At 42.5% G+C, this 27,009-nt stretch overlaps 2 protein-coding genes across 2 annotated transcripts; both read left to right on the plus strand.

Moving 5' to 3' along the window:
• The first annotated feature begins 777 nt into the window (after positions 1–777).
• Positions 778–20,011, plus strand: pinx1 (PIN2 (TERF1) interacting telomerase inhibitor 1). The gene is made up of 7 exons (XM_084031333.1): positions 778–852; positions 1,520–1,629; positions 1,748–1,840; positions 2,209–2,290; positions 2,703–2,795; positions 6,690–6,772; positions 18,549–20,011. Exons 1-7 carry the CDS (start codon positions 783–785, stop codon positions 19,218–19,220), a joined length of 1,203 nt encoding a protein of 400 aa, XP_083887459.1. The 5' UTR covers positions 778–782; the 3' UTR covers positions 19,221–20,011.
• Positions 20,012–22,230: 2,219 nt separating this feature from the next.
• sox7 (SRY-box transcription factor 7) lies at positions 22,231–25,553 on the plus strand. The gene is made up of 2 exons (XM_084031195.1): positions 22,231–22,725; positions 23,808–25,553. Exons 1-2 carry the CDS (start codon positions 22,494–22,496, stop codon positions 24,758–24,760), a joined length of 1,185 nt encoding a protein of 394 aa, XP_083887321.1. The 5' UTR covers positions 22,231–22,493; the 3' UTR covers positions 24,761–25,553.
• Positions 25,554–27,009: the final 1,456 nt, after the last annotated feature.

Genomic DNA, 27,009 nt, shown 5'->3' on the forward strand with positions numbered 1-27,009 from the left:
TAATGTCCAGGAAGCTTTCATAACCCACACGTAGCTCAAGGACACTCACTTTTACAGTTTAAGTTTTCATCGGTTAATAAACGGAAGCTGAAAAAAGCCCAAGGCATCAACATCATCAACAGCTGTAAGTGAGGACTATTTCATCTATCATCTATTTCTTTGTTCCCATCATTTTAAGCAGGTTCTTCAATCTCTGCCTTGTACTGAGCTATTCATTATAACTTGTAGTTGTTATTTCTGTCAGTAGGCCTAGAAGAAGCAGCCATATGCCAAAAAAACTGCTGAAACGTACTTCAGTAGAAACATTATGACATTGTCTGCAACACAACATTAAGCAATGCTTTGTTGATATTATTGGAAGATATATATGCAGTCAATACATATTTTGAGTCTGCATTTTTTCTCCAGCAACGTTTTGTAGCCTATATGTTGTGATTGGCCCGCTTGTCTTTCACATACAATTGTAATGACGTTCATGGTGAATACTATGATTCTATTTTTCAATATGATACAGCCTATATATAATATTATTGGGCTGTGGTTTTGGTTCCTTGAACCTGGGTGACCCAGCACACGTGGCATGTTTTTATGCTGTGCATGTGGCGCTCTCTGTTGGCGAACATAACCATTAGCAGTGATACTAATGAAAAAACAATAATATAAATTGTTGATACAATAGAATGAATGATAGAATATATTTAATTGAAATACGACACACGGGAAATACTTTTGTCAGGATATGTTTACACAAAAAACAGCGTGGTCATATATTGTCTTCAGGCATGTTCTGGGACACCTACGTGAGTTACGTCAAACTGTTTAAGGACCCCAGGATGTCCATGCTAGCTGAGCGTATGTACAATTCTTCTACAGTTTTGACGGCTATTTCACTTTTACTTTCAATGTAACGGCATGTTTTTTGTGTTTTTGTATTCGATAAAAACCACCGCCGACAGCTGTCGCGAGGTTTTTTCCCCAGAAAGTTTTCGGTATTTCGTACTTGTTAAACTCTTCGGGTAGCTCACGTTAGCATTAGCATTACTACAGCAGTCAGTGTAAACACGTGTTTTAACTTGTTACTGCATCTGCAGTAACTTGTCAGTAGCTTAGCTTAGCTTAGCTAAACGTAGAGTCCTTTATGGGCAAACATCTGTGTGTTTTGGTCTGTTCTCTGTCTAATAAACGTGTTGCTATGTTGTTCTTTAAAAGCATGGTTGGACAGTAGGTGACCAGTGTGTTTACATGCACGTGACACCTCCTAATCTCGGCCAAAACCTGGTTTATTGACTACGATCGATCATGTTCCAAAATGTGTACTGTGTATTTAAATGATAAACGGTACTGGACACTATCACAGCTGTTGCATCTGATGTGTACCACTGTCTATAAACCAATTATATAATCAATAAGTGTGTGTGTGTGTGTGTGGGGGGGGGGGGGGACGTGAGGTCTAGCCCGCTTGCTCGTCATGTAATGTCTTGTTGGATGTAATGTAATGACGTTGCTGCTCTCTATCCAGCCCGGAGAAAACAGAAGTGGTCTGTTGACCCAAGGAACAGCAACTGGAGCAAAGATGACTCCAAATTCGGCCAGAAGATGATGGAGCGAATGGGCTGGTCCAAGGGCAAGGTGAGCTGGAACTTCCTGGTCGGGTCAACGGCAGTTTCTTTCTCAAGACACTTGGCAGTGAGTGGATGAGTTGGTGAACATCTGTGTCATATGTTATGTCCTCTCTTTTCGTGTTAAGGGCCTGGGCAGAAGCGAGCAAGGCTCCACTGACAATATCAAAGTTAAAGTTAAAAACGACCACCTTGGTCTTGGAACCAACGCCAGCCATGAGGTGAGCACATTTAACCTTTTGTGATTTAAAAAATGTTGTTGTTAGTTGGTTCATTTTTCACCATTTTTAATTCAGTACAGATATGAAAGCTAGTCTTGCTTCACCAATACCACTACTTTCCTCTTAATACCTGATTAAGCACCATAGTATTACTTTGCATTATACAGAGTTTCTCTAAAAAGTTGTTTACAATCTAATAATCTTCATGAAGGATTGATTTATGCCAGTACTGTTGTATTAGACTGCATTCGTTTTTAGCTAGGTGTACCTAATAAACTGGCAGAAAGTCCATATTAATACAATTTAAATTGTCTTAAAACCCTATAAAGATATGCTGTCAACTGTGTTGACATCTGGTTTGTTTGCAGGATAACTGGATCGCCCACCAAGATGATTTCAATGACCTCCTTGCTCAACTGAACAACTGCCATGGTCAAAAAAGCCCGGCTGGTATGTACAAACACCATCAAAATGGGTTTATACAAACAGGTTGAGCACTTATTGGGGATGGCCAACTTCATAGGATGGTACTGTGTAATGTTGTTCTTCACAAACCATTTTACCAGTTACATTTAATAGAAATAAAATATTCAAAACTACACTATGACACCAAATTGCTCTGCAGCTATTTGGGTTAGTTTGTTCCATGTTTTGGACAGTAGAGGGTGCTGCACTGCAACATTTAAGGGAGAAATACATTTGAATGCAGTTACTGTAAAAATGAACATCTTCAATATCACTCTTCTTGAATATGTGGGAAAGTGCATAACTGTTTAATCTAAGATGGTTAAGCATTTGTGCTGAACATCTTAAATGTGCAACTACTCCTTGAGTATATTATTCTTGTAATTTTTGTCAATAGAAACCCCAACACCAGAGGAGCCAAAGGGATTCAGCTTGGAAGAGAAGTCCAAGACCTCCAGAAAGAGGGTCCATTACATGAAGTTCACTAAAGGTGGGTTTGTCTTTTGGCATCCAGCAGGTCTTTACAGCAGCAGACAGAGATCAGAGGGATAAGCGTAGCTTGAGAGCATGCTATTTGTACACATTATTTGCTCTTTGTGTTATTTTTTTTTCTCATTCTCAACATTTGTTTCTTCTTTTTCTTTGTGTTTAATGAACTGTTCATTATGTAGCAGAAATTCTTCTCTGAAAATGCATGTGTTTTTAGAGAAAATTGTTTTAGGGAAACCATGTACCGATTTAAGCACAGCATTTAAATCAATGCACACAACATCTCAAGTGTGTGGCTCCACTCTTAGATTTTCACCTTTCATACAATCCACCCAGACGGACAGAAAGCCTCCATAACCCCTCGTTGAGCCTTGTGCACTTGGCTCAGACCACAGATGCTGATCAGAGCTCTGTCAGGTTGTGCTGGGTCACTTGGCCCGGTCAGTGCAAGGGGAGGTTATTAATAACCCTTCCTTTTACTTTCATTACTCCTTCACATGTCAGGAAGTCAAAATTTGCTGGTCAAGGCCAGTACACAGATACGGACGAGGAGGAATTTGGTGTTCAGGACCACTGAAGACAGAATTAAATAACCCCTAGTCCATATTTTACTGCTGAGCTGCTTTGCTTAATGGAGCATAGTTGACTGACTGGAAGCACAATTTCTTAATAAGATTGTCCGGGTATTCATTAGTAATGGTGTTTTGATGTTGGACTCGCAATGCGTAGCTTATATTAAATAATATAAGTGCTTTTTATTACAGTAATTCTCAAAGTTGTCTTGACAAGAAGGAAGTGCAAGCTCATCAAATATTATGTGTTAAAGTAATTACTCTATAATCGTCTTTGTTATTGGCTTCAAATGTGCCTCATCAGGTCAGCAACAACTTTTGCCTCACCTGGAAGGGCCTTTTATATTTTACGTCATTCAATAGCAACTTCCTGTTTCCTGTTTGGGGCATCTGGCATGTCCATTTACTGGCCCCCCCCCAAAACAACACCTCCCAGAGGCTGCGTGACCCAATAGATGACCCTGCCAGATAAAATGTGGCCTCAGTCTCTTCCCCAGACCCTCTCACCCTGTTTTTGTGAGCTTAATTTGGCAACAGCCAGAAAAAGACTTTGTCCCGGTGGATCAGATGCAACATACACACTTAAGACATAAAGCAGGGACTTTTAAGGGTGTGATGATTTTACTCCCGATGTTCTTTTTTTTTCTTTTGACCCTCACAATCTATACATACTTTATTGAAGTCATACACTTTGGTATAACTGCACATTTTTCTCAAGTTGAAACTTTTCTAACTCGTGCAGAGGCACCTTTGCCACAGTTGGTATCCCAGATTGTGAGTCTGCATCCGATTGCTGCTTTGATTATGAATATATCCAGACCATCTCTAAATATCCCCCAACAGCCTCATTGACCCGATGAGAAGCACAGAAAACAATACCTTGCCGAAGTGTTTTTGTCTTTTGGACAACCACATTTGTCTATTGTTTATCACGTGACATTTAATGACATCAACTAATAAAGTTTGCAGGACTTTAAATTCTAATAGAGTCCTTCCATTATCAGCACCAGCTGCTTATAAAATACGGAGGAAGCTAAAGAGCAGGTAGCACTTGACACTGCAGAGCAGGAGGCGGTTTAGGGGAGAGGCAGGTGGGAACTGGAATTTAATCTTAAACAAGTCTTAAGTAACATAACACCACTTTCGGTTGTTTCTACACGAAAGAGTCGGCAACCGTTGTCGCGCAACAGAAGGGACGCTTGGCCTACTTGTTTGTCCAACGATTCATAACTCGATTAGAGTGCTCCGCCTTCTTTAAGTGGTCTGACAGGAATAAACTGTCACTACAGTCTGACTGAAACTGTCAGTCTTGAAATTAAAGTTTTTTTTATCCAGGAAATATGTATGGTCCTCCTGCAGTTATTAGACACACTTACAAGCAATGTAAACAAATTAAGTTCTCTCTGTATTTTTTCATTTCCTTCGGTTGCCATTCTTTGCCCAATTTGTGGCGAGGATTGGCACGGACAACCAAAAAGGTTACCTGGCAACATATAACCAGTCACGCCTGTTTGCATGCCTCCACTGCATTCTCTGATGCCTGCTTTCCCTCCCTGTGAAGCTGTTGCCAACTTAAGGCTTGGTAATAGATTTAGTGTTGCTAAGCTCGTTACATGAGAAGTTGAAAGAGTCAGGCACAACTCGTAGTTCTAGATGAACAGAGGTCAACCGTTTTAATCTCCCACTTAAAAACGTGATTCCATGTCCAGTCATAAACGACGTAAGAGATGACCTTTATGTTCTGCCTAGTCTATAAGAGTTTACTAAATTCAATGCATTGCTTCTTAAATAGTAGTCTTGTCTCATTTATTTTTTGTTTATTTGATATGAATTCTGGGGGAAAAAAGCATCCATCCACAGAAGCCCCTTCCCAACATCTCCCTCTCCGTAGCCTCTTCCTTACTCTCTCCTGCTTTTTTATTGATATCCTGTTCAGGCTGCTTCCCTCACTGCCAGCTCTGAGGATTGATGGCCTTTGTTTGTGGGGAAAGGCACCAAAATCTCCGCTGCTAAGGTCTGCGGCCCACAGCATAAACCAGTAACCCAGTTTTAATTGCTACCTCCATCTATCACCTGTCACGGCAGCGCGAGTGGTTGATGCAGAATTTTAACTACAGCTCTCCATCCATTGCTTTATCGCAGGTCCTTTTCTAACAAAAACAAACGTTTTCAGCATTTCAGCCAGAGTCTGTGATCTGAAAGGTCAGACCATATAAACTAAATATCATCGAGCTGAAAGGCTAAGGGGTTGGTTTAGGCTTTCAGTTATGCTAGTTAGTAATAAATGGTGACACAAGGAAAACATTCTTTGCGTGTCTCATTAGATCCTCGGTGATCTGGTGGTCTGGTTTGACTAGTTATCTGACGGTTGTTGCCATTTCAACGGTGTCCTTGGAAACCAGCGTGTATCCACTAACACTTTCCACTGCACGACAGCAGCGCCAACGCTACATCCTGCGTAATGGCATTCAGCCACCTCTTGAACGTTTAAGCTCCTTTATTATCAGAAACTTGTTATTTGCAGCCTGAGAATTTTGACAGGCACTTCCTCACTCGAACAGCAGAGAGGTCAGATTGGGCATAATTTTACGTTTTGACCCGAGTTCAACACCTGACAAACACCACAGATCCCCCCCCCCCCCACACACACACACACATTTATTTTAGTTTTCAACATACTTTCTTGGTTTTACTTCTTAGACCTGCATGTGCACTGACTTCCAAAGTAGGGGAGATAGAGGTTTAAAAGCAATAAATAACCGAATGTTATCAGAGCCCCGCTGAAGGAAGAGGATGCAGCTGTACGAACAGGACCCGGCTTGAGACAGGCGACTGTGTGCTCCAGGAGTCTTTGAGGCCCGGCTTGAAAATTGGAATCCGGAGGCCTGGCGTGGCAGACCTTGTCGTTGGTTTATTTTTCTTTGGCGTTTTATCCCTTGAGCAAGAAGTAAACCACGCTAACCTCCCCTTTCTTTGCTCAAGATAGCGCCTCCCCCAACACACACACACACACACACACACACACTTTCAACTGCAACCATTACAGGTGCCCTTTAGATGTCTGCATTTTAAATGTATTTATTTATTTTGTTGGTGTTTGTTGGGATTGTGAGCAAAGGAGCATTTCTGATCACCTTTTGGTACCTTAACAAAAGTAAACACCTAATTTAGTTTTTTTGATTTGCAGAATGGCAATTTCTGTGACATTTTATCCTGTTTTAAATCGCCTTTTGTTTCTGTATGCCTTAATAATAGAGCCAAGCTGAGTTCAACATTACTGTGTGATTTTGAAAATATGTTTTTGTGTTTCCCCCCTTTTATAGGAAAAGACTTGTCCTCCCGTAGTGAAACAGATCTTAACTGTATCTTTGGGAAGAGAGGAAATTCTGCCAAACAACAAGAGCAGGTAAGAGGCATCCAGAGTCCATATTTTTAATAACATTATCCACAATTAAAATGTTTTTTTCCCCCAAATTTCCATTTAAAATATCTCCTTTTTTGTCATTGTTTTATTAAAAGATTAACATTTTTTTTAATCCTATCCAAAAACACTCCACACTGCCCATTGGCTTGGTTTCATTTCTGTCACAAAACAACCTACACATAAAACACCCAAATAATCACCAAAAAAGATGGAATCAATCCAACATGGACATGCAGAAACACAAAACATACTAACTATAAACGGCATGAAACAAACAATGTAATTGTTGTGATTTAAAGCATGATTTAAAAAAAACCTTCATGTTAGATTAAATGATTTCTGTGCTCAAATTATTGACTGATTTGAGATTATAGTCATTAGATCCAGTCAATCTTAGGGGTGGACCAATATATTGATACAGAAATGTATTTTATTACTTCCTCTTGAGATATATCCTGGCCTGTGATCTTTCTTAACCCAGTCAATGTCAAGTTCGCATGGGGAAGGAGATACTTCTGGCCAGGTGGCTCGGGCTTATCTGCCTCTGTCTTGGTAATTAAGGGTGACCACTGATGCTGAGGCCTCATCATCACTGCAGTATCATGTGACCCGTGTGCTTCTACAGCGTCCAGCTCCTGAGCAGCCTGTGGCCCTAGATTATCCATGTCCCATCATGCAGTTTTAACACCGCCAACAGGCCACTGATGGCGGCCAGAGCACCTAAATCCAGTTAAGGGATTTGCACTCTAACCCCCTATTCTGCTCTTTGCACTCCTCTACCTGTCTTGGAGCGCTCACATCAGGTAGCTACAAATGCCAGCGGGCATTATTAAAGGCAAATCGAAAATTGGGATGAGGTGTGCACAAATCTTAAGTGATGACACTTGCAGAAAAAAGTTCTCTTTTTGCTCTTGGCATTTGTGGTTGGTCACTTCAAACGTCACTGCCATTTGGCATTATGCCGACACTCTTGCTTTTGAAGCGTAGTTAACAGCCTCAGACAGGTGGCACAAAAACTCAGTATTTAGTTAACCTGCATGTTGTCTTTTGAATTGTTTTTGCTAATTGAACTTGCAGTTGCCTAAAGACAGTTACACATATTTTTAAGGGAAAATGCTATTTGTACCCAGATGTCAGAAGTCCGCAATACCTTTATGCCGAGGCAGAATAACCATTGTTGCTGTTTTTCTTATCGGGTCCATATATCATGGCAGAGACGAGATCTGTAGCTAACAAAATAATAAGGAATTTAAATTATAAATCAAGTGTAAAAATAGGTTTCTATTTCCACAGGCTTCAAACCCTGTTCTCCTGGGTGAAAGTCCTGAGTTTAACCCACTCAACATATTTTGTCACTCTTTATAATACAATTACTCCAAATCATGCTGCCAGAAAGAGCTTTCTAACAGAAAGTCTACAGTACTGGAGCCACATTTAGTGGTGACCTGCCCCACTGAACTAAAAATACCAACAAATAAAATAATGTTAAATGAGTAAGTAAAGAAGTATTAGCATATTTAAAATCCAAAATAATCCCACCTGAAGATTTGTAAATACTTTTTTGGAGATTTATTCATTTTTTCATTAACAAAAACTGAGATTTTCATTACAAAGACATGATACACGTAGACAAAACTTTGTATTTTCTTATGAATTAATACATTTTCATTTAATAAACTTTTTTTTTTTGGTGTCACAACTTCTGCTGACTCCATACAGAACCAGAAGGACAATGACAAATGTAGCTTTTGGATGCAGAGACACAGAAAAGCCTCTTGCTGGCTTCCTCTGTTTATCTCAAGCATTTGGCTTGAAGAAATTGGCATCTTAAAATCCATAAATTGCACGAGGAAAAACCTTTTCTATTCCTGTGCAGGTGCCGAGCCATAACATCACAATGGCTGCTGCTCCCTCGCTGATTAACATTGGAAATGCAAGCAATACACACCACCATTTTCTCCCTAATCGTTTGGTTATGGGTTGTTATTTTTCAGCCAGGAGGGATACCATTGACCATATCGAAAACACTGAACACAATTACAATGGCATCCCATGAGGCCTTGTGTTGAAGCCCAGCAACATCTGAGGTTGCTGGGAAGAGGTAAAGAGGGTGATGGACCAATCAAGCTCGAGGCATTGTGCAGAATCTCCTGTGAGTGTGTCCACAGTGACCCGTGGTGCACCCCGATCTGTGCTTACAGTACTCCACCATTACTGTTACAGCGCAGAACGTGCTCTACAATTCACACACATGCAGGAATCTCAGTACCCAAAAGTGTTGTGTTCTTAAGTCGTGACTATATTAGGGGCGGTTTAGTGGTGGAGTGAATTGGCAGGTGTCTGCACCAGTCGCATTATCACATATCTGCATCCAAGTGGAGGCCAGGAGACCCAAACCAAATCTGAATTGCTCTCCTTCTCGCTCATGAATCTTCCAGCTTTTCACCCAGCGTTGTCCCTCCAGTCTGCCTTCCACCATTCCCCCACTGCTGGGGTTTTCCTTCCTCCATAGTGATGTTTCCTGCTTGCCTCTTATCGCTGCTCACAACGCTCTAAAAGGCAGACAGACAGACGCACACACACTCGGCTGTCCCACATGCCCCTGTTCGTCAAAGGCAGCACTGGATGTGTTGAATAAACCAAATGAGAAATTGAGACAGATTATTAACCCCTTCATATTAATCGATTCTATACAAGTTGCCAGTTTCATTCATTATTGAGTTTCACGTGATCTGCTGTCTGTTTTGGTATAAAGCTACCAGGCTGACAGTAAAACTGTCCGTCTTTCTATTTTGAAGTTAACTTTCAAATATTTAAAATTTTCCATTTATGCCGTATTTTGTATAACAATGTCTTTTGGAATTGAAACTAAAATGTAATGAGACTTTGATATTCAGCCATAGATGCATGAGGAAAAAGAAAATGATCAAATAAGACTACCTGTGTCCCCTAAAAACAACGTCAACGTCCGACCTCTCAATAGGTTTAAACTGACAAATGGAACAAGCCTAAGCAAGCATCTCATGGTTAATTTACACTATTCATAGTTGATGATAATGTTCAATCATTTATATAGTTTGTGTTGTGCTGGACTGCATTATATTATAGACGTGCTCCTAGAATTCTGGCCATGATGTTTGTAATTAGAGAGGAAAAAAAAAAAAAAAAAAATGGAAACACCTCAATATAATTCTGTCCAGGTCAACAACACCACTAACCATAACCTCGGTTATAAATATAGAATTACATTTCCACAACCTCATTCCACTCTACTGTGTGTAGCCACCTGAAAATGTATGCTTAAAACCATTATTTACACTCCCTGACCAGTGAGGGTTATCAAGTGGTGGTGGAGCACCTGTCCATCTACACGGCTCTCTGTTATCCATCACCCATCCCACGCTCGCGAGCCCCCTCCATCCCCTCCTTCCTCTTGTGCCCCTCAACACAATTACTCACAGCATGACAAACGACAGGCTCTCTCTGCCGAGATATCAAAAAGCCCCGGCCACTTCTAAATGAAGGCACTTTGGCAGCCCTGTGCTCCCCGTGCTTATCGGCGGGCGAGCAGTGCCCCTGGCCGTCCTGTGTCCCCCTCTCCTTCCTCCTCCTTCTACACCACCGTGCCCTCCTCAGGGGGTTTAGTTAGGGGAGCCACATGGAGGGCCAGCCCGGCTTGATTTATCTCCCTTGCCCCTCTGCCCGGCCACTCAGGCAGGCCGAAAGAGCCGACGAGGCTCCAACGGGCCTCAGCTCGAAAGCCCGGCATTAGCTGAAATAAACCATTCTGCCGCCCAGTGAAAAATGTCCTCTGATTGGCTAATTAATCAGTCAAAGGGGAGCGACGCGGCTTGTGACTTGAGGGACCCAAGCGGGCGACCGCAGAGGGCCTGCTGATAAATAGACTCCCCGCCGATTCATATATCAACAAAAGTTAGTCATTTTTTAAACCCGCCAGCTCGGATGAAAAGTGGAAACAAGCCATAGTTTTATTTTTCCACCTACATTTGCTTCGACTTTTCCTTTTTGGTGGTGTTGGGGTTAGTTGTTCAATTTGTGATCTTTTTTTTTTTTTTACTGTTATTTTTCCTAATGTTAAAGCTTTTCTAATAAAAATTACATTATTATTGTAAAATGGCCATATGTTGGATACTGACATTCAAATTGAATTGTAATACATTTTGGAGAAAATAAAATTAGATTTCAATATTTCGGTTTTTGCATTTAGTCTTTCTCATGTGGATTTTATGCTGAATCCCCAGGATTATTATTAACTTAACTGTAGCTTAATGCAATCGGCAAACAGAATTTTCTTAATCAGTACAATACATAAATAACATCCATATCTATAATGAATTGTTTTACAGTTGACAGAATATTAGAAACCTCAAAATTGTAACATTGACCTCTTGCTCATTCTGAAATGCCAGGAAAAGGAGAAAAAAAATGATTGAGCATAATGTGGTTCAGGGCTTGTTTTGACGTCTGAACCCTCCAGTCAGACAGTCGGTATGTCTCACCCTGCTCTCGGGTCAGCATGACCCCTGCGGCCTCTCCCACTCCCACTCCAGCTCGAGCACAAAGGGCTGAGAATCCGGCCTCGTCGGGTGGCACCTGTTGCAAGTTTTCCCTGCCCACGCGTCGTCCACATGAAGGATCGCACGTCAGCGGGGGCTCCCCCGATACCACCATCTTAAGGAATATGGGGCAGGGGCGGCGCGGCTTGTGGCCTCGAGCGTTTGGCAGATGCGTCGGCAAGGCGCTCTGGAGCCGATGGGCGGAGTCGAGCAGTGAAACTTTGCTGACAGCGCAGAGGCAAAATGTCTCTCCAGAAAATGTCTTTAACTGGAGAATGAGTTTCACAGGTGTTGGGTTGTGTTGAATTGTTATTTTAGAAGTGCGTCAACATTATTAGTGACTGGGCATCATTAACATATCTTTAGTTCCTATAATCATTTCAAACTAGGATGGTGGTTTTATTTCAGCTTGACTTTTTTTTATTTTTTACTGCTTTTTATCATCCATTCCTCAAATTTTAATCTCTAAATCATGATCAAACTGTGTTATTAACTATGCTGCACTGCAAGTTTGATTGCTAACAAGATTATTTGACATGTTCCAGTCCATTGTATAATTGACAATATAAATAGAATTACAGCAACAAAGCGGAGATTTTGTTTTAGAGTTTTTGGCTCAGTTGTCCGTCAACCTCGGCATCAATCTGTTGAAAGGGGTCTGCCGGTGTAAACGTGTGTTGTCGCGGTGTGGTTGGCACCGTTTGAATGGGCCTGTGCACTCTTGCAGGGTGCTGAGCTCATTGTGAAGCAGAAGAGCTCTAATTCAGTCTCAGATAACATCTAATTGCCTCAAGCAAAAGCTCTCCCTTACTCGAGCATGTTTGTAGACGGACCCTTTTGCTTCTACCGCCGAAAATATCAAGACCCGCCAAGCGACCCCCCCCCTCCCCTTCCTCACTCCACCCCCTGCTGCAAAGACGCACACACACATTTACCACCTACCTCACTGGCAGTTCTGTGGACTGCTCCCTCCTGGCCATGCCAGCTCGCTGACACTTACAGATTAGCGCAGGACAAAAAAGAAAAAGAGGGCGTCCGTCTCTTAGTTACAGGCCTAAGCTCGAATACATGGGGCCAAGGTAATTACCGCCTGGTGAAGCTAACCGCCCAAAGATTTCCAGCCCTCTCGGCTGTTTACAGCCGCCGACTACCGTTTAATCACTGACTCTTTAATCTAATAAATCACAGCCTGGAAAAATAATCACTGCATCTTCCCTCTCTGAGGTTGGGGCAGGGGTACCCTGTGCTCTTGAGGGGGGGGCGGCATTGTCGGCAAGCGTTTGCAGTGTTGAACAAGCGCAGGGCAGTCATGCTGCATGCATAATGTTGTCTTCATTTGTTACTTATGATAAACGTTCTCGCACAAAGTGCAATTTTTCAAACCCGTGTGTTTTCTCTTAACTACGCAGAGAAAGTATGCCTTTAGCAAAAGTATTGCTTGGTGGAAGCTTCCATGTGTGGCGTTTTAATGTGCTTACAGTCCATCATTTTATAGTTTTTAACTGTGTCGCGTTGTGGAAAGGTTATTTCTGCAGTAAAGGATGTGGAATATGAGGATCACATTGGAGGCGGTGACGTTACTTGGAAAAAATATTGATGACCAACCGAAGTGTTGGCTTATTTATCCGGGAATAACGCATCTACCTGTTTTTCTGTCCGCCCACGTCAGGCTCATGAAGGATGGGCTGCTGGACTTGTGTGCTCATCAGGGAGAGACAGCTGGCTAATCAGGGCCTGATCCATAGACCTTGAGTATCGCCAAATTTATTATTGTGGCAGGACAATGAGGGCACACTCGTGCAATTACAGACCCAACCGATATTGGCTAGAAATTATTGGAGAAAGAAAACCGGCAAGTTATGCAAACGGGCAGTTTTTATAGAAAATAAATGGGCAACCGCAGCTTTGTCAACTGCTAATTAACACGTAAGCCAGAAAGTGACTTTATACCTTTTTGAAAAGATGATTGGTCAGATGTAGATGTATTAAACGTTATGATAAAACTTAGAACAAGATAACTAATTGAATCAGTTTGCATTTCTCAATTTTACACCTCTGCGTGAAGTTTAGATATTTATTTTCCCGGACTGATGCACATTATCTCCACATTCAGTATTTATCCCGTCATTATTCATGATTTCTTTCTTATTTTTAAACCTCATACCCATACCTTGAGGGGGTTTGTCTTGCATCATTAATGTTTGTAATCCTCTCAACAAGTACTTACACCTCTTTTAAATCTGGCGGGTTAATTATTTGACCTTTCCCTTAAATGTTTAACCTTGAAATGTTATGTCGTATGTGTCAGTTGGGCTGCTGTACATAAAACCTACTTATATGGTCCAGTTTACTCCCATTTTGTAAGCAATCATTCATTGGTTTTATCGTTGCAGCGGAGAATCAGTGGCTACAATACCAATGCTTTGCTACCCAATTTTACAGGACCTGTGTTCCTGATAACGATTGGAGGGAGTGTTATTAGTAATGGCTAAATTGGCAATGCCTGGAATTAGGGCTGCAACTAACCATTAAGTCATGTCAACTGATCATCATGAGTTGGATGGATGTCTTCAAATTCCTTATTTTGTCCAACAGTTAAAATCCACAGAGATCAATAACGTGATTTTACACGGAGAATATGATCATGATCTGCCCTCTTATAATATTAGGCGTGTACTGTGGCCCCGTTGGCAACGCACAGTCCAGTCCTTTGTTATGACCCATCGCGTCTCCAGCTGTGAAATTGTTCGTTCTAAATAAATTAAACACAGCCAGCAGTTTTAGTTAATGAAATTCACCCTGACTGCGAGCGTCAAAAAGATGATTTGTTATATTTTGCTAGATTTCAGGCGCCGCAACAGAATATATAAAAACACTACAGGAAACAACTAAAGGGAGACATTTTTAAAGGCGTTCAGCTGTCACAAAAAAGCTGATTTACTACTAAGAAAAGCCTATTTTCATGTATGCTAGTACTTAATTGTTGATGCCTTGGATTGGGATCAGGGGCTAAAAATTTAATAAGGATGTCCCTGAAGGTATTTATTCAGGAATGTTATTCTCTCTTTAGAAATAAGTACACATAAAGTAGATTTACTGATTCCGTGAAGGTTTCAGACCTAGTGAGTTGTCGATTGAATTTCTCTACCGATCTTGTTGAGTCAAAAAAGTTTCACAAGCACTCCTGAAGCCTTTCCATCATCCCTACGCTGGCTCGATGGACTCTCCTCCTGAATATGCTGGCCTCGGTACATTGGCACCTTGGCACATGTCTTACCGTTGGCTTTCCATCGGCTACATTAGCAGGGAGAGATGGAACTGGAGTGTCTTGAAGGAGGTGGCCTGTTGAATGTCTTCCCACCCTCTCCTTTTCTCTGGGACCCTCTGCGGGCCCTCCCTGTGTTCCCTGCCCAGCCCCAGCCCCCGCCAGGGGAGGGAGCGGAGCAGGAAGGGCCCGATAGCCAGCCAGACCGCTCCTCTGCCGAAGGAGCCTTATCTCAGAACTGCACACAGTGCAGTGAGCGCATCCTTTTCCTGGTGTTCTGGGTCCGGGAGGAGGAGGAGGAGGAGGTGGAGGAGGAGTAGACACGACTGGATATAGGTGTGTTCTCCAACCCCACTGTGTTGTAGCGTTTTCAATCATTCCTTAGTCCCAGCAATCATGTAAACAGTTTTTTATCATTAAATATAGTTGTGTCCCTTCGTGAACAATTATGTTGAAAGTGCCTTTACTATTAATGGGAATAAATGTTACTCATCAAAATTTTGTAAAAAAGAAAAAAGTTTTTAATTTTGTTTTTGTTGAGGATCAGCAGTGCAAGAAAATAAATGTAAACCACTGGCATTGAGAAAGTTGTACGTACTTCACGATGCACTGTATATTAAAGCTTTAGTCTTTTGTAACCGGGGCTTCACCTAACCAGTTCAGTGAGTAAAAATCTGAGATTTGTTTCATAACATGTGATGAGACTGAACTATATAGTCGTATATTGTGGATTTGGACGGTAAAACAGTTTTTCATCATTTTTGAGAACACTTTTGTGAATCGAAGATGCGCTGGAGTCATCCCTATAAAACCTAAAACACATGGCATCAGTGGTTCTTCTGCTCAATTGCCAGTGTGCCTGTCATTGTGTGTGTGTGTGTGTGTGTGTGTGTGTGTGTGTGTGTGTGTGTGTGTGTGTGTGTGTGTGTGTGTGTGTGTGTGTGTGTGTGTGTGTGTGTGTGTGTGTGTGTGTGTGTGTGTGTGTGTGTGTGTGTGTGTGTGTGTGTGTGTGTGTGTGTGTGTGTGTGTGTGTGTGTGTGTTCACTTGTGCTTGTGAAAAACTTGTGCTGAGACTTGCACAGTCACGGATTGAATTATTTTATCCCCTTTCAAATTTCAAACTTAAACCTGGTGAAGTCCCGAGCATGCACCTGCAGCAGTGAGATGGCCAAGATGTCGTATATGCTCTAAATGTACACGTGTGATTTAAGGACTTTTTTTGGTCACTGTGCAACACAGTGAAATTCAGTCGTATACTCATCGCTACACAAGAGAAACGAGACGAAAACAAAACAGAAATTGCATTCCTGTAGTATTTGAATTTGCATCAGGAGGAATGCAAACAGCAGCAACAAAAAACAATTCCCTGGCCAGATAACATGGCCCGGCATGTAAACACCAAAGATTCAGCATGAGGAAAAGGTTGTCCATCAACTTGGACTATCTTTGAGCACCAAGCATCACTGATGTAAACACAGTCCACCTCCTTCCGTCCCATCAGAGACCTGCGCTCTGTTCTGCTGCTTGATCCAGGATGCCAGGATGGAGTCAGGTCTCTGTAAAGATGTGGACACAACCTTCACTGACTTCCCGAAATAAGACTTCAGGGTTAACCTGAAGTCTTATATCATCCATCTTATATTCCTACCAAACATCAGACGGGTAGGCTGATTAGTGGAGAAGCCTTAGGTCCCAGCTGGGTTAGCTTAGCTTCTACCTCTGGCCTTCATGGTCCGCCACAATTAATCCAGTAAACCAATCCGATGTTGATTTAAAAAAAAAGTTGAGTTGACATGCCTCCAGTGTTTTATACTAGAAAATATACCTATTTTGTCAAAAATGTTACACCTAATTTTATTAAATACAATTTCATTAACAGTTTTTTTTTACCCAGACTTCAAGAAAGTTAAACATTAATTCCATTTTTTCATATTATATTATAAATTCCTGAAGTTATTTATTGCTATATGGTTTGACTTTTGTTTTGTATTGTTTTTTTTTATCATGGAGTGTTTATCAAGATACTATATAATGAATGTTTCTTCTGGTCTGAGGGTTTTGTCTCATTCCTTTATGGTATGGCACTCACACAGAAATGTTGAGCGATAATAACAGGCTATAAAATAACACGTACCTAGAAACGGGGAAAGAAGATCTCAAACATTGCTGTCGAGTTGTTTCTTAGTAACATGCTGCCCTCAAAACACTCGCCAGCAAACGATCTCCAGGGCTACCAGTAATGCTGACTGGATCTGGTTTATACCCATACTGCATGTATGTTTTTTTTTCTGTCGGATCAGGGTCTAATGGAGATCCCCAGGCATTAAAGGACGAACCACAGACCAAGTTCCAGCCACTTGTCCTGATGAAGGAGATGTTACTCTCTCAGTCACTCTCCTCCCTTCTTTTTTTTCCCCCCCTCGCTCATTCACCCTCTCCCTCTCGAGAGTAATTTCACAGGCAGTTCTAAAGTGGCCCCCAGCCATCTTCCCAAATCCCAGTTACATGTTGTTTGGCGCTGTCAGCTCTAAGCCCCATCTCCCCTCTCCCAAGCAGAGAGGATGCCATTGTGCAGTAACAGGGAGTATAGATTTTCTCTGGGTAGATGGAAAGTTTTGTTTAATGACACCTCACCTGAAGGGCCTTATCCCCCTTGTTAGAAGTTAGGATTCTTTCTTCTTCTGGTCTGAGGTGGCAGAAAAAACTTTGTAGACCTTTTGAACACCTGCCTTGTCATTTACCCTCCTTCGTTCATGACTGTGGGACTTCTGTATCCATCCCTATAGTTGGTCAAATCATCAATCAATAAATTTAGCCACAAATGTGTTTTTTTTTCTTTCTTTTATGGAAAATATATTGACTATGAAGATCTAGTGGGTTAAGACTAATGGCGTGTAGGGTTTCACTGAAGTCCCCGGTGGCTTGGTTAGGACTTTTTGTTATCTTAAAAAACAACTATAGATGCAGTGTATGAGGAAGCCCTGTGCATATTTAGTAACATCACTCCGCATGTCTGTTTAGGTCCCACAAGACCTGTTCGCATCTACATCCACATTGTTTTTCCAGCCCATCAGTTAACTTGTCCATCTCAATCAGTGCTAAAGGGTCAAAGAAGTGTAATCTGAATGTAAAGTCTTAAAGGCCAAAACCATGAGATGACTCGACACAACGCGGCGTCTTCAATCCATCTCCAATCTGTAGGGTTTGAAAAAAGGCCGTCCGTTTCACCATCTCTAAGGCCATACACGGAGCATTGTTTGGCGCGATTCTCAGGAGGAGCTCCTGTATTCTTCTGGACCAATCATTATGCATTGAGTAGGCCATTAGGAAAATGAAGACAAATAGGTCGCAGGGGTGAGGTGACAAATTGGCCCCGCTGTAGAGTTAAAAACTAAATCATGTTGTACCTCACGGTTGAAAAGAGGTCCATGTTTAATAATGGAGCCTAAAGGCTGGAGAGACGAGACGGTGTCCAGACTGGACTAGAATATGTGTAAATCTTTTCAGCGGCCTCAAAGCAGTCCTGTAGTGTCACAATGTGAATTGGAACCAAGGTTAATTTATTAAATAAGGTGCGTTTCTGGTCCGAGAACAAGACGGCCCGTTAAGGAGCTGACTATGCAAGGACACACAGCTGGATCCGCGGAGCTCCATTGTGTTTTAAGAAGATGATGATAAATGTCATGTGTGACAATTAGGTCCAGCGATGCTTATTTTTAAGATGATCCTTTAACACCTATTGTTACTTCCACATCCTATTTTGGGCTCTTTTCACTCACGGTAATCTGCATGATGATTGAAGATCACTTAAGCTGCTCGGTCCACCATTGTGTCTCTTGTCTATTTCTGTGTAGATTCCTCTAAATGCAGCATTAAATCCTAACTGTCTTCTCGTGTGTGTTTTTGGGGGATCTAGGAGAGCAACAGCAGTGATTCTCCCGGTGAGGCGGAGGTGCCTTTTACCCCCGCGGCCTTCAAACTGGACACAGAGACCATCACCAACACTGTGAAAAGTACTCTCAGCATGCAGGAGTATTTTGCCCAGCGAATGGCTCAGTTGAAGAAGGCTCGTGGGCATGACCAGAGTCCATCCCCCTCAGTGGATACCAACGAGACATCGGGTCCACCTGAGGAACCCGCTCCCATCCTCATCGACTCAGAAATCCCCAAAAAGAAAAAGAAGAAGAAGAGCAAGAAGTCAGCAGATGATCTCGAAGTGGTAGAAGAGAAGTGCACCGCTGCCACTATCATCGTAATCGAGGACGGTGACGACGAACAGCAGGAGCCTGCTGGGAAAAAGAAGAAAAAGAGGAAAATGGTGGAGAGCGAAGGCGCTCCAAATGAGAACTGTAGCTCCAGCTCTGGTGCGGAGCAGAACTGTGAGGAGCTACGTCCGTCCAAGAAGAAGCATAAACATCAATGTCAGGAAGCTGAGCTACTAAGTGGACCGACTGAGGATCAGGTAGAATCTGAAGCTGTTCCCAAAAAGAAGAAGAAACACAGAGAGGTGGTAGTAATAACGGACGAGGAGCTGGTAGAGAAGAAATCCAAAAAGGACAAGAAAAAGAAAAAGAAACATCAAGAATAGGATGGCATCAATAGAATTGGCCTCCAATGCCACCAGTCCTTCAGTTTTCATGTTTTATTATCATAAACATGGGGACACGTGTGTACAGAAGAATTGCCTTCATGAGCAAGTCTATCAAGTGTCTTGTATAAATACAATCGAGTGAACACACGGTCAGACATTTGAACACGTTTAAAACCTTGAAGCTGCCCAGTGAAACCACCAACCTGAAATGGTAAAATGTCTTGGCTTACAGAAATAGTTAAACATTTTGGGAAATACACATCTTGAAGCTAAGCTAAGCTATCCAGACGGACAGTAGTGCTATTGATCTGCTCATCTATCCATGGGCAAGAAGCAAATAACTCTTCCTTTAATCCATTAGGTCGATCATTTTCTCTCTACGATGTCTTCATACAGACATAAGTTGACGTATTTTTAAAATCGTCAAATTCAGAAAAAAATTGGACGAGTGACGTCATGCGTCTGTTTTACGGACTAAAATGTTCCCAAACTATTTAAAATATTGCGTGTTTTGCGAAGATTTAAAAATGCATTTGTCAAATACCATAACTTGACCATCTCATTCCAGTTTGTGAGTTTAAAGTTATTTCCTTAATTGAAAATGACCCAGAGACATTGTCAGCACATTGAAGACTTAAGTCTTCTTGATGTGATATAAGATGACAAATCTGAACGGATGTAATTTGATGTTTTGCTAGAATTCTGGGGAAAAAACTTCTGACATTCATGAGTTGTAAGAAAACTGTGGTGCTTTTACAGGATGAAATCACTTTTTAAATAAACCCAAATAACAATGCATATGTGTTTGATTTTGTTTCTTCTCCTTCGTAGGTGGAGTGAAGTGTAGACGCGTTAATAATGAAAACAGTCGTTACGAAAAACAGGTTTACTCGCGTGGAGCAGTGAGAGCCGTACAAACAAAAAGGTGACAACATAGATAAAAACATAGATAAAAACATAAGATAGCTTTCAAAACACTTTTTCCACTTCCAAATGTGATTTATGAAGGTATGACTTGACAGACCAACTACTGACAAACCAGTCTTGCTGAGCACTGAGAGTGGGTGGTATGAGTCAAAGGAGGAAAAAGGAAACAAGTTGTGTTGCACGTCAAAGCAACACAGCGTTCTTCCTCCCTAATTTAGATTCGCTCGTTACGAAAAATTACACCTTGGGTCGTCATCAGCTGATGCAAACGCACCCTGGCTTGTTATGTAAGCATCTCGGGTGTGCAGGTGTGGTTGTTTTGCAGTTGTGTTTTCAATTGAGATTATTGCAAAATCCATAAGTCCAGTAGTTTGTTTTACTTCTTACATCAGAAATCCCTACAAACAGGCGTATGACTCTCACACTGATGTGGCTATCATGTTTTATGTTCAATAAAAAAAAAAATATATATGTTTTTCTTTCTTCTCCTATCAGTCACATATTTGCACGTAATAATGCTGCTCATTTTTATTTTGAAAATCACACCAAAAGTATACATAGGCAGTTTAAACAGCAGGATATGTGTGACGGAGAAATACCCAAAAATAACATTTATTATCATTCATTCACTGATTTAGATACTTGCTGGAATTGCGTTGCCGTGGTGAAATCTCTATATATACAGCACACCACACCCCCTCCTCAAGTCTGCAGTAGCCAAATGTCTTTTACACTGAAAGGGTGAACAACAGCAGGCCGACGGAGCTCCCACCCACACAGCAGCTAACACATAGAGCTATTAGTCATTTCTGAACCCCCTCTCCACCCCCCCCAGCTCAGAGCTTTCACATGCTTAAATCCAAATTGCAAATAGCATGTGAAACTTTTGTCTCTCGCGTTGCCAGTCTGGCTGTACTGAACGCACTCTGGCTACTTCTGTTATGTCTCTTCCTGGTCCAGTGACTTCACGTCAGAACAGCACGGCCCCATAATAAATATATATATATATATCTCAAATGCAATGTGTCGGCTCGACGCACTATCTGTGGCTTCAGGTGTCGTATCCTGTTCCTGTGGGGAGGGAGGAGGGGGGAAAAGTCACACAAAGCTACAGCTGACACTTCAGTTTGATGGTCGAGGATGCACGACCGACTCATGTTATTCCAATTTAAGGTTCACGTTGCCTCTGGATTAACTCTGGAGAAAGGAAGTTGAAGGAGATTTAAAGCCCCCCCCCCCCCCATCTGTGCTCAGGTTATTCCCTTCCCTTTAAATACTACAAACCGATACACTATCTGACCTGAGATCAGTAGCGGTGTGTGAGTGTGAGCTATTCAGTGGCTGCAGCCCAAGAGTATCCTGTCAACAGGAACTCCTGGATTTGATATGCACCCGCCTCTGGCCACAGAAGGAAACTGATTTGTTTGTAGAGTGTGATCAGTGGGTGTGTTTTTTTTTACTGCTGTCCATAGATGTGTTCAGAGGTTCCACATTGAAGAGGACCCTTTAATTTTAGGATTTTAGATGTAGGAATTATGTGGAAATATGAGGTGCTCTTCCTTCGCATTGGTCCATGACACTGGCATTCCTCGAAGTGCAATGGAAATCTGAAAACGTCACTCAAGCAGTTGTTTGATGTGTAATGTCGGAGTGTACTGCCAAACAGGTTGGATAAGAACACCAAGGTGAAGTTTCCTTGTTGGTTATGAAAATAAAACCCTGATGTTGCCAAATCCCTCTGTCACCTCAGCAGCATGGACTTACATGTAAAATAAAAAAAAATATATATGTTTGTTTCCAGTCTGATTAACTTTGGTCCCATGTGAATAAAACCCAATTTACCATAAAAAATTTAAAAAAAAATCCGGATCTGCACAGTGACTCATGAGTTCAGTTTGTCCGTCAGGGGGAAAGTGTTGTTTTGTTGTGAGGCCAGTTTAAGTAGTTATTGGTGTTGAAATGCTGCTCTCGCTCCTTCTCTTCCCTCTTCACGGGGATCAACTTGCAATCGAGGAGGAGCCGAGAGTCCTCCGGGGTTTCTCCTGGAACCTGCTCCTCAAATATAAGGCGCTCCCCCCATCCACCAGGAAAGACTGAATCATAACTCTGAAGGAGGAGACGCTGCCTGAGCACATCTGCGGGTTTCTCATCAGACCTGCATCTGACTCCTGTATCTCCACACATCTAGTGAGTGTGTCAAGCTGCTTTTTTTTTTAAACATTTCAGGTAGAAGTTTTTTTTTTTAGCTTTTCAATCAGCCTCCAAGTCGCGATTCTCCAAGTTGCGAGAGAGACGGAGTGAGAAGCGCATCCTAAGTTTGGAGAGGAGAGAGAGAGCGCGCAGATGGCTGCCCTCATCAGCGCGTACTCGTCGTGGCCGGAGTCCTTCGAGTGTCCTCCAGGAGACGGGGACGCGGCCGACGGACACGGTCCGCACAGGACCCCCGCGGACAAGGCGCCGGAGCCGCGCATCCGACGGCCCATGAACGCGTTCATGGTGTGGGCCAAAGATGAGCGCAAGCGGCTGGCGGTCCAGAATCCAGACCTGCACAACGCGGAGCTCAGCAAAATGTTGGGTGAGATGAAGTTTTTAAACTTAGTAATTCAAGTTTTTTTATTAGTATCATATTTGTATTATCATTAGTAGTTACAGCTTCTTTTTAAACGTACTCACACTTGTAGTTCCCCTCGGGCCTCGGCTGTTTTTACGCACGTTTAGAAGTTGTTTCCAACAGCAAAAAGTTGAGTTAATTTAATCATAATTTTAAAAACGCGTTAGAGAAAAGACAACAAATCAATGGGTTTAATCGCAGTTGGTTAGAAAGTAAATGCATCTCGTAACTTTACAGCCATTATATTATGAAGCGCGTCCTCAGAATTAAGCGGAATTAAAATAAAGTTAAATGTCTCTGTAAACCCGTAAAATTCGTTAAGACTATGAACACAGAAAAGGACTGAAATGTATGATTTTGCGTTGGATTTACGTTTAATGTTAAGCTAAAAATCTGGCACGCTCGAACATCGGAAATAATCCTAAAGCTAATTCCAGGGCAGCGACACATGTAAAATATGCTTTCATAAATGAATAAAAAAAAGGGCACTTGTGTTTATCTTAAAACAAGGCGTGTATTACTCGAAGGAAAGTCCATTAAAACAAGTAAGAACTTGAAAGGAAGCTGAATATTAAAGTTGCGGTGAAAGTTTTTCTGTTAATTCCGTCATTTTTAGAAACAAAGTCACGCACCTGAGAAGTAAATGACAATTATCTGTTTTCGTTTTAAACTAAAGAAAGACTTATTTCCGTGATATGGGTTTTATAGTCCTATTTAACCTTTGTTTAATTTAGTTAATACATGTTATTATCCTATAGGTTATTCATAGGGAATTGAATATCTTAATTATCCAATAAGGAAATAAGAAGCATAAATCTAAAACTTTACAAATGATCGAGAACATACTTATGTATATAAGTTTTAGAAGATGTTAGTGTGTGTTTCATTTTTATTATTCTACTAGTTTATTCTGATGTTTTAACATTTACATTTTTGTATTATTATTTTTTTAAACAAAAATAAATATCAAACTAATCTATTGAAATCTATTTATTCGAGATTTGTTGTAGAAATTTAGAAAATAAATCTAGCTTTTCTTCTTGCAGGCAAGTCCTGGAAGGCCCTGACTCCCCCTGATAAGAGGCCCTATGTGGAGGAGGCGGAGAGGCTTCGGGTGCAGCACATGCAGGACTACCCCAACTACAAGTATCGGCCTCGCCGGAAGAAACAGCTGAAACGCATCTGCAAGCGCGTGGACCCCGGCTTCCTCCTGGGCGGGCTGGCCCCTGATCAGAACGCCCTGCCCGACCAGCGAGTCCTCTGTCACCCCCACGACAAAGACGACGGCAGACCTAACGGTATCGGCGGCGGGTTCTCCAGCCCCAGTCCTCTGCCCAGCGTCAGAAGCTTCAGGGACCCAGCCGGTTCCAACAGCAGCTTTGACACCTACCCTTACGGCCTGCCCACCCCCCCTGAGATGTCCCCCTTAGATGCCATGGACCACGAGCACGTCCCCCCCTCTTATTATTCCACATCCGGTAGCTCCTCCTGCTCTTCCTCCTGTCCAGATGAGCACCACCAGAATCAGACACACATGGGCAGCCCGCCCCCGTACCACACTGAGTACCCTCAGACCCAGCTCCACTGTGGGGGCACACACATCGGCCACATCTCTCACATGTCCCAACCCGGTGGTGGACTGATCCCCGGCCCTCCGCTGTCTTACTACAGCACCTCATCTTTCCCCCAGATCCACCACGGGCTCCACCACCAGGGCCACCTGGGTCAGCTCTCCCCCCCACCAGAGAACCAGGGTCACCTGGAGACTCTAGACCAGCTGAGTCAGGCAGAGCTTCTGGGTGAGGTGGACCGCAATGAGTTTGACCAGTACCTGAACTCCACTGGAGGCGGGTTCCACCCCGAGCAGGGCGGCGGCATGACCGTTACGGGACACATCCAGGTGGCGTCTGCGGCCGCCGCTTCCAGTACGGAATCCAGCCTCATTTCGGTGCTCGCCGACGCCACGGCCGCCTACTACAACAACTATGGCATCTCGTAAACTCGGTCCCAGCACCCATTCCACTTGAGGCCGACCAGAGACACTGCAGGGGTTTTTAAAAAAAAAAACGGGTGAGGAAATTCCGGGTGATGATGTTGCAACCTGGGTGCCAGTAAGGGGAAACATTTCTGTGCTTTCCTCTTTAATTTCAAATCCCATATTAGCACCTATGAGCAACATCGTCCCACCGTGATGGAAAAAAACAACAAAAAAACGTGAACTGATTACTGAGCAATATGATTGTTTGGAGCCGAGGAAAGAACAAAGAGCAATCGGAGGATTATGAAGAAAGGGAGATGGACACCTCAGGGATGCAGACACAAAACACTATAGTATGCCGCCTCCAGTTGTCATGACATTTCGAAAAAACCAGAAGAACAATCGTAAACAAAGACTTGTCGTCCACTTGTAAATGTCACCAGTTACTGTTGCCACTGCGGCATGTACAGATGCTCTTTAGGAGCTAATTTAAGTCCCTTTGATGTTTTGCATAAATGCTAACTGTAATGCTATTATCGACGCTTTCCATTCGAATGTTTGTACTCTAAGTTCTCGCTCCCATTAGCTTGGGAGTCTTACCTCAGTAGTTGTAATTGAATGAGGTTTTAGTTGGACATTTCTTATGCAATTTAACGGTGTGTAACGAAGAAAAAAGGCGTTTATACTTCTTCTCAAGTACTTAATAATATATAATCATAACCTCTACGATGAAAAATAATAATGGTAACTATAACTGTATGCTGATTTAGGTTTGTGAAAGACAATAATTTAAAATAAAGTTCAATTTTTTTATATTAACACGGTTGCCGCTTGAATAATGTGCCCACAGACAACCTACCACAACAACAGAATGATGTGAAGTATTGGTGACTGATACACTTGAGGCTTAAGGTAATGTGTGGCGGCAGATGAAACACATTTCTACTCATTTACATACCTAATTAATACGGTCACATTTCTGATTTAAAAGAATAAAATAAAGAAAAGATGTTTTTTTACACACTAGTTTTTCATCCACAAACGGGGGATGTTGTGTGCCATTTGTCCGTCTTTGAAATTCCGCGTCGCACCACGTTTTCTTGTTTTGCTGCTGTCTAGCTGGTGTGCTGCAAGTGGCCCGTTCTGACACCCACTTCCCTGCTTTGCTTTTTTTTTTTTACACCCTCCATCACATCATCCTTACTCCATCCGTCTCTTCTCGCTTTCATTTCAGTCCGCTTCAGAGGATTAGTGTAAAACAGGCACAGCCGTCGCCACCCGCCTCCATCTCAAGCGTCCTTTGTTTTGCCGGAGTCTTATTCTGGGTGCCATTCTTAGGCACTCCGGACCCCACTTCCACCCCCCCTCCACCACCACCACCACCACCCACCCCCTCACCCCGTGTTCTATCTTGCTGATGCAGACCTTTCGTAATCTGTGCAGAATAAATAAAAAATTAAATCCCGGGGCTTCGTTGACTGTTTTACACCCTCATTTTTCTCTCTCTCTCTCTTTTTTTTGTTACCCCCCCCTCCACTTCTCCTCCCCCCTGCTCAACCTCTCTGTTCTCTAGAATTCTTCTTTTTTTGCGATAAAAGGAATTCAGGGAGCTTTTGACAAATCCTGGAGTCTGGCTGGTCTTCCTGCATTTTTTTTGGGAACGGTTGAGTCGTGCTTCTTGTAAAGAGGATGTGGCGGAGGAGCGGTGTTTCCTGACTGATAAGGGAAAAGCCTCTCTCCGTCAGGATGTTTGGGCCTGGCTGGGCCCAGCATTAAAGAGCCAGAGAGAGGGAAGGGAACCCGCCGTTCAGCGAGCGGGAGGAAACACTGCTGTGCTGATTAGCATCTTACTTACCCGTCTTTACTTACCCACCATTTTTCAGGAGACGCTTTGTCAACCTGGCCTGTCGTACCTTGACCACACACACACACCAAAAACATCCACGCAGCGGTGAGCAGGGTTCCTACTCTGAGAACACAAAACAACACTTGTGGTGAACATATGTACCTAAAATTACCTCTCTATGTCCTATATTCAATCATCAGTGTGCACCTTCGACACACCTTATGATTAAACTGACCAGAATGACAACATTTATCAAGCGCCAGTGTTTTCACCTCGCTGATGTCGTGCCCATTTCTTCAGGGTTAGATCATTACCCTTTTGTGCCTGCAGGGCAACCCTCTGTGGAGGGTTCATTTTAATGCGACCATATTTTGGATGTGGGGGCTGGACGGGTGGAGCCCCAGGCACGCCGGGGTGAGAAAGC

The sequence above is a fragment of the Eutrigla gurnardus genome, assembly GCF_963514095.1.
Source record: "Eutrigla gurnardus genome assembly, chromosome: 16".
NCBI lineage: Eukaryota > Metazoa > Chordata > Actinopteri > Perciformes > Triglidae > Eutrigla > Eutrigla gurnardus.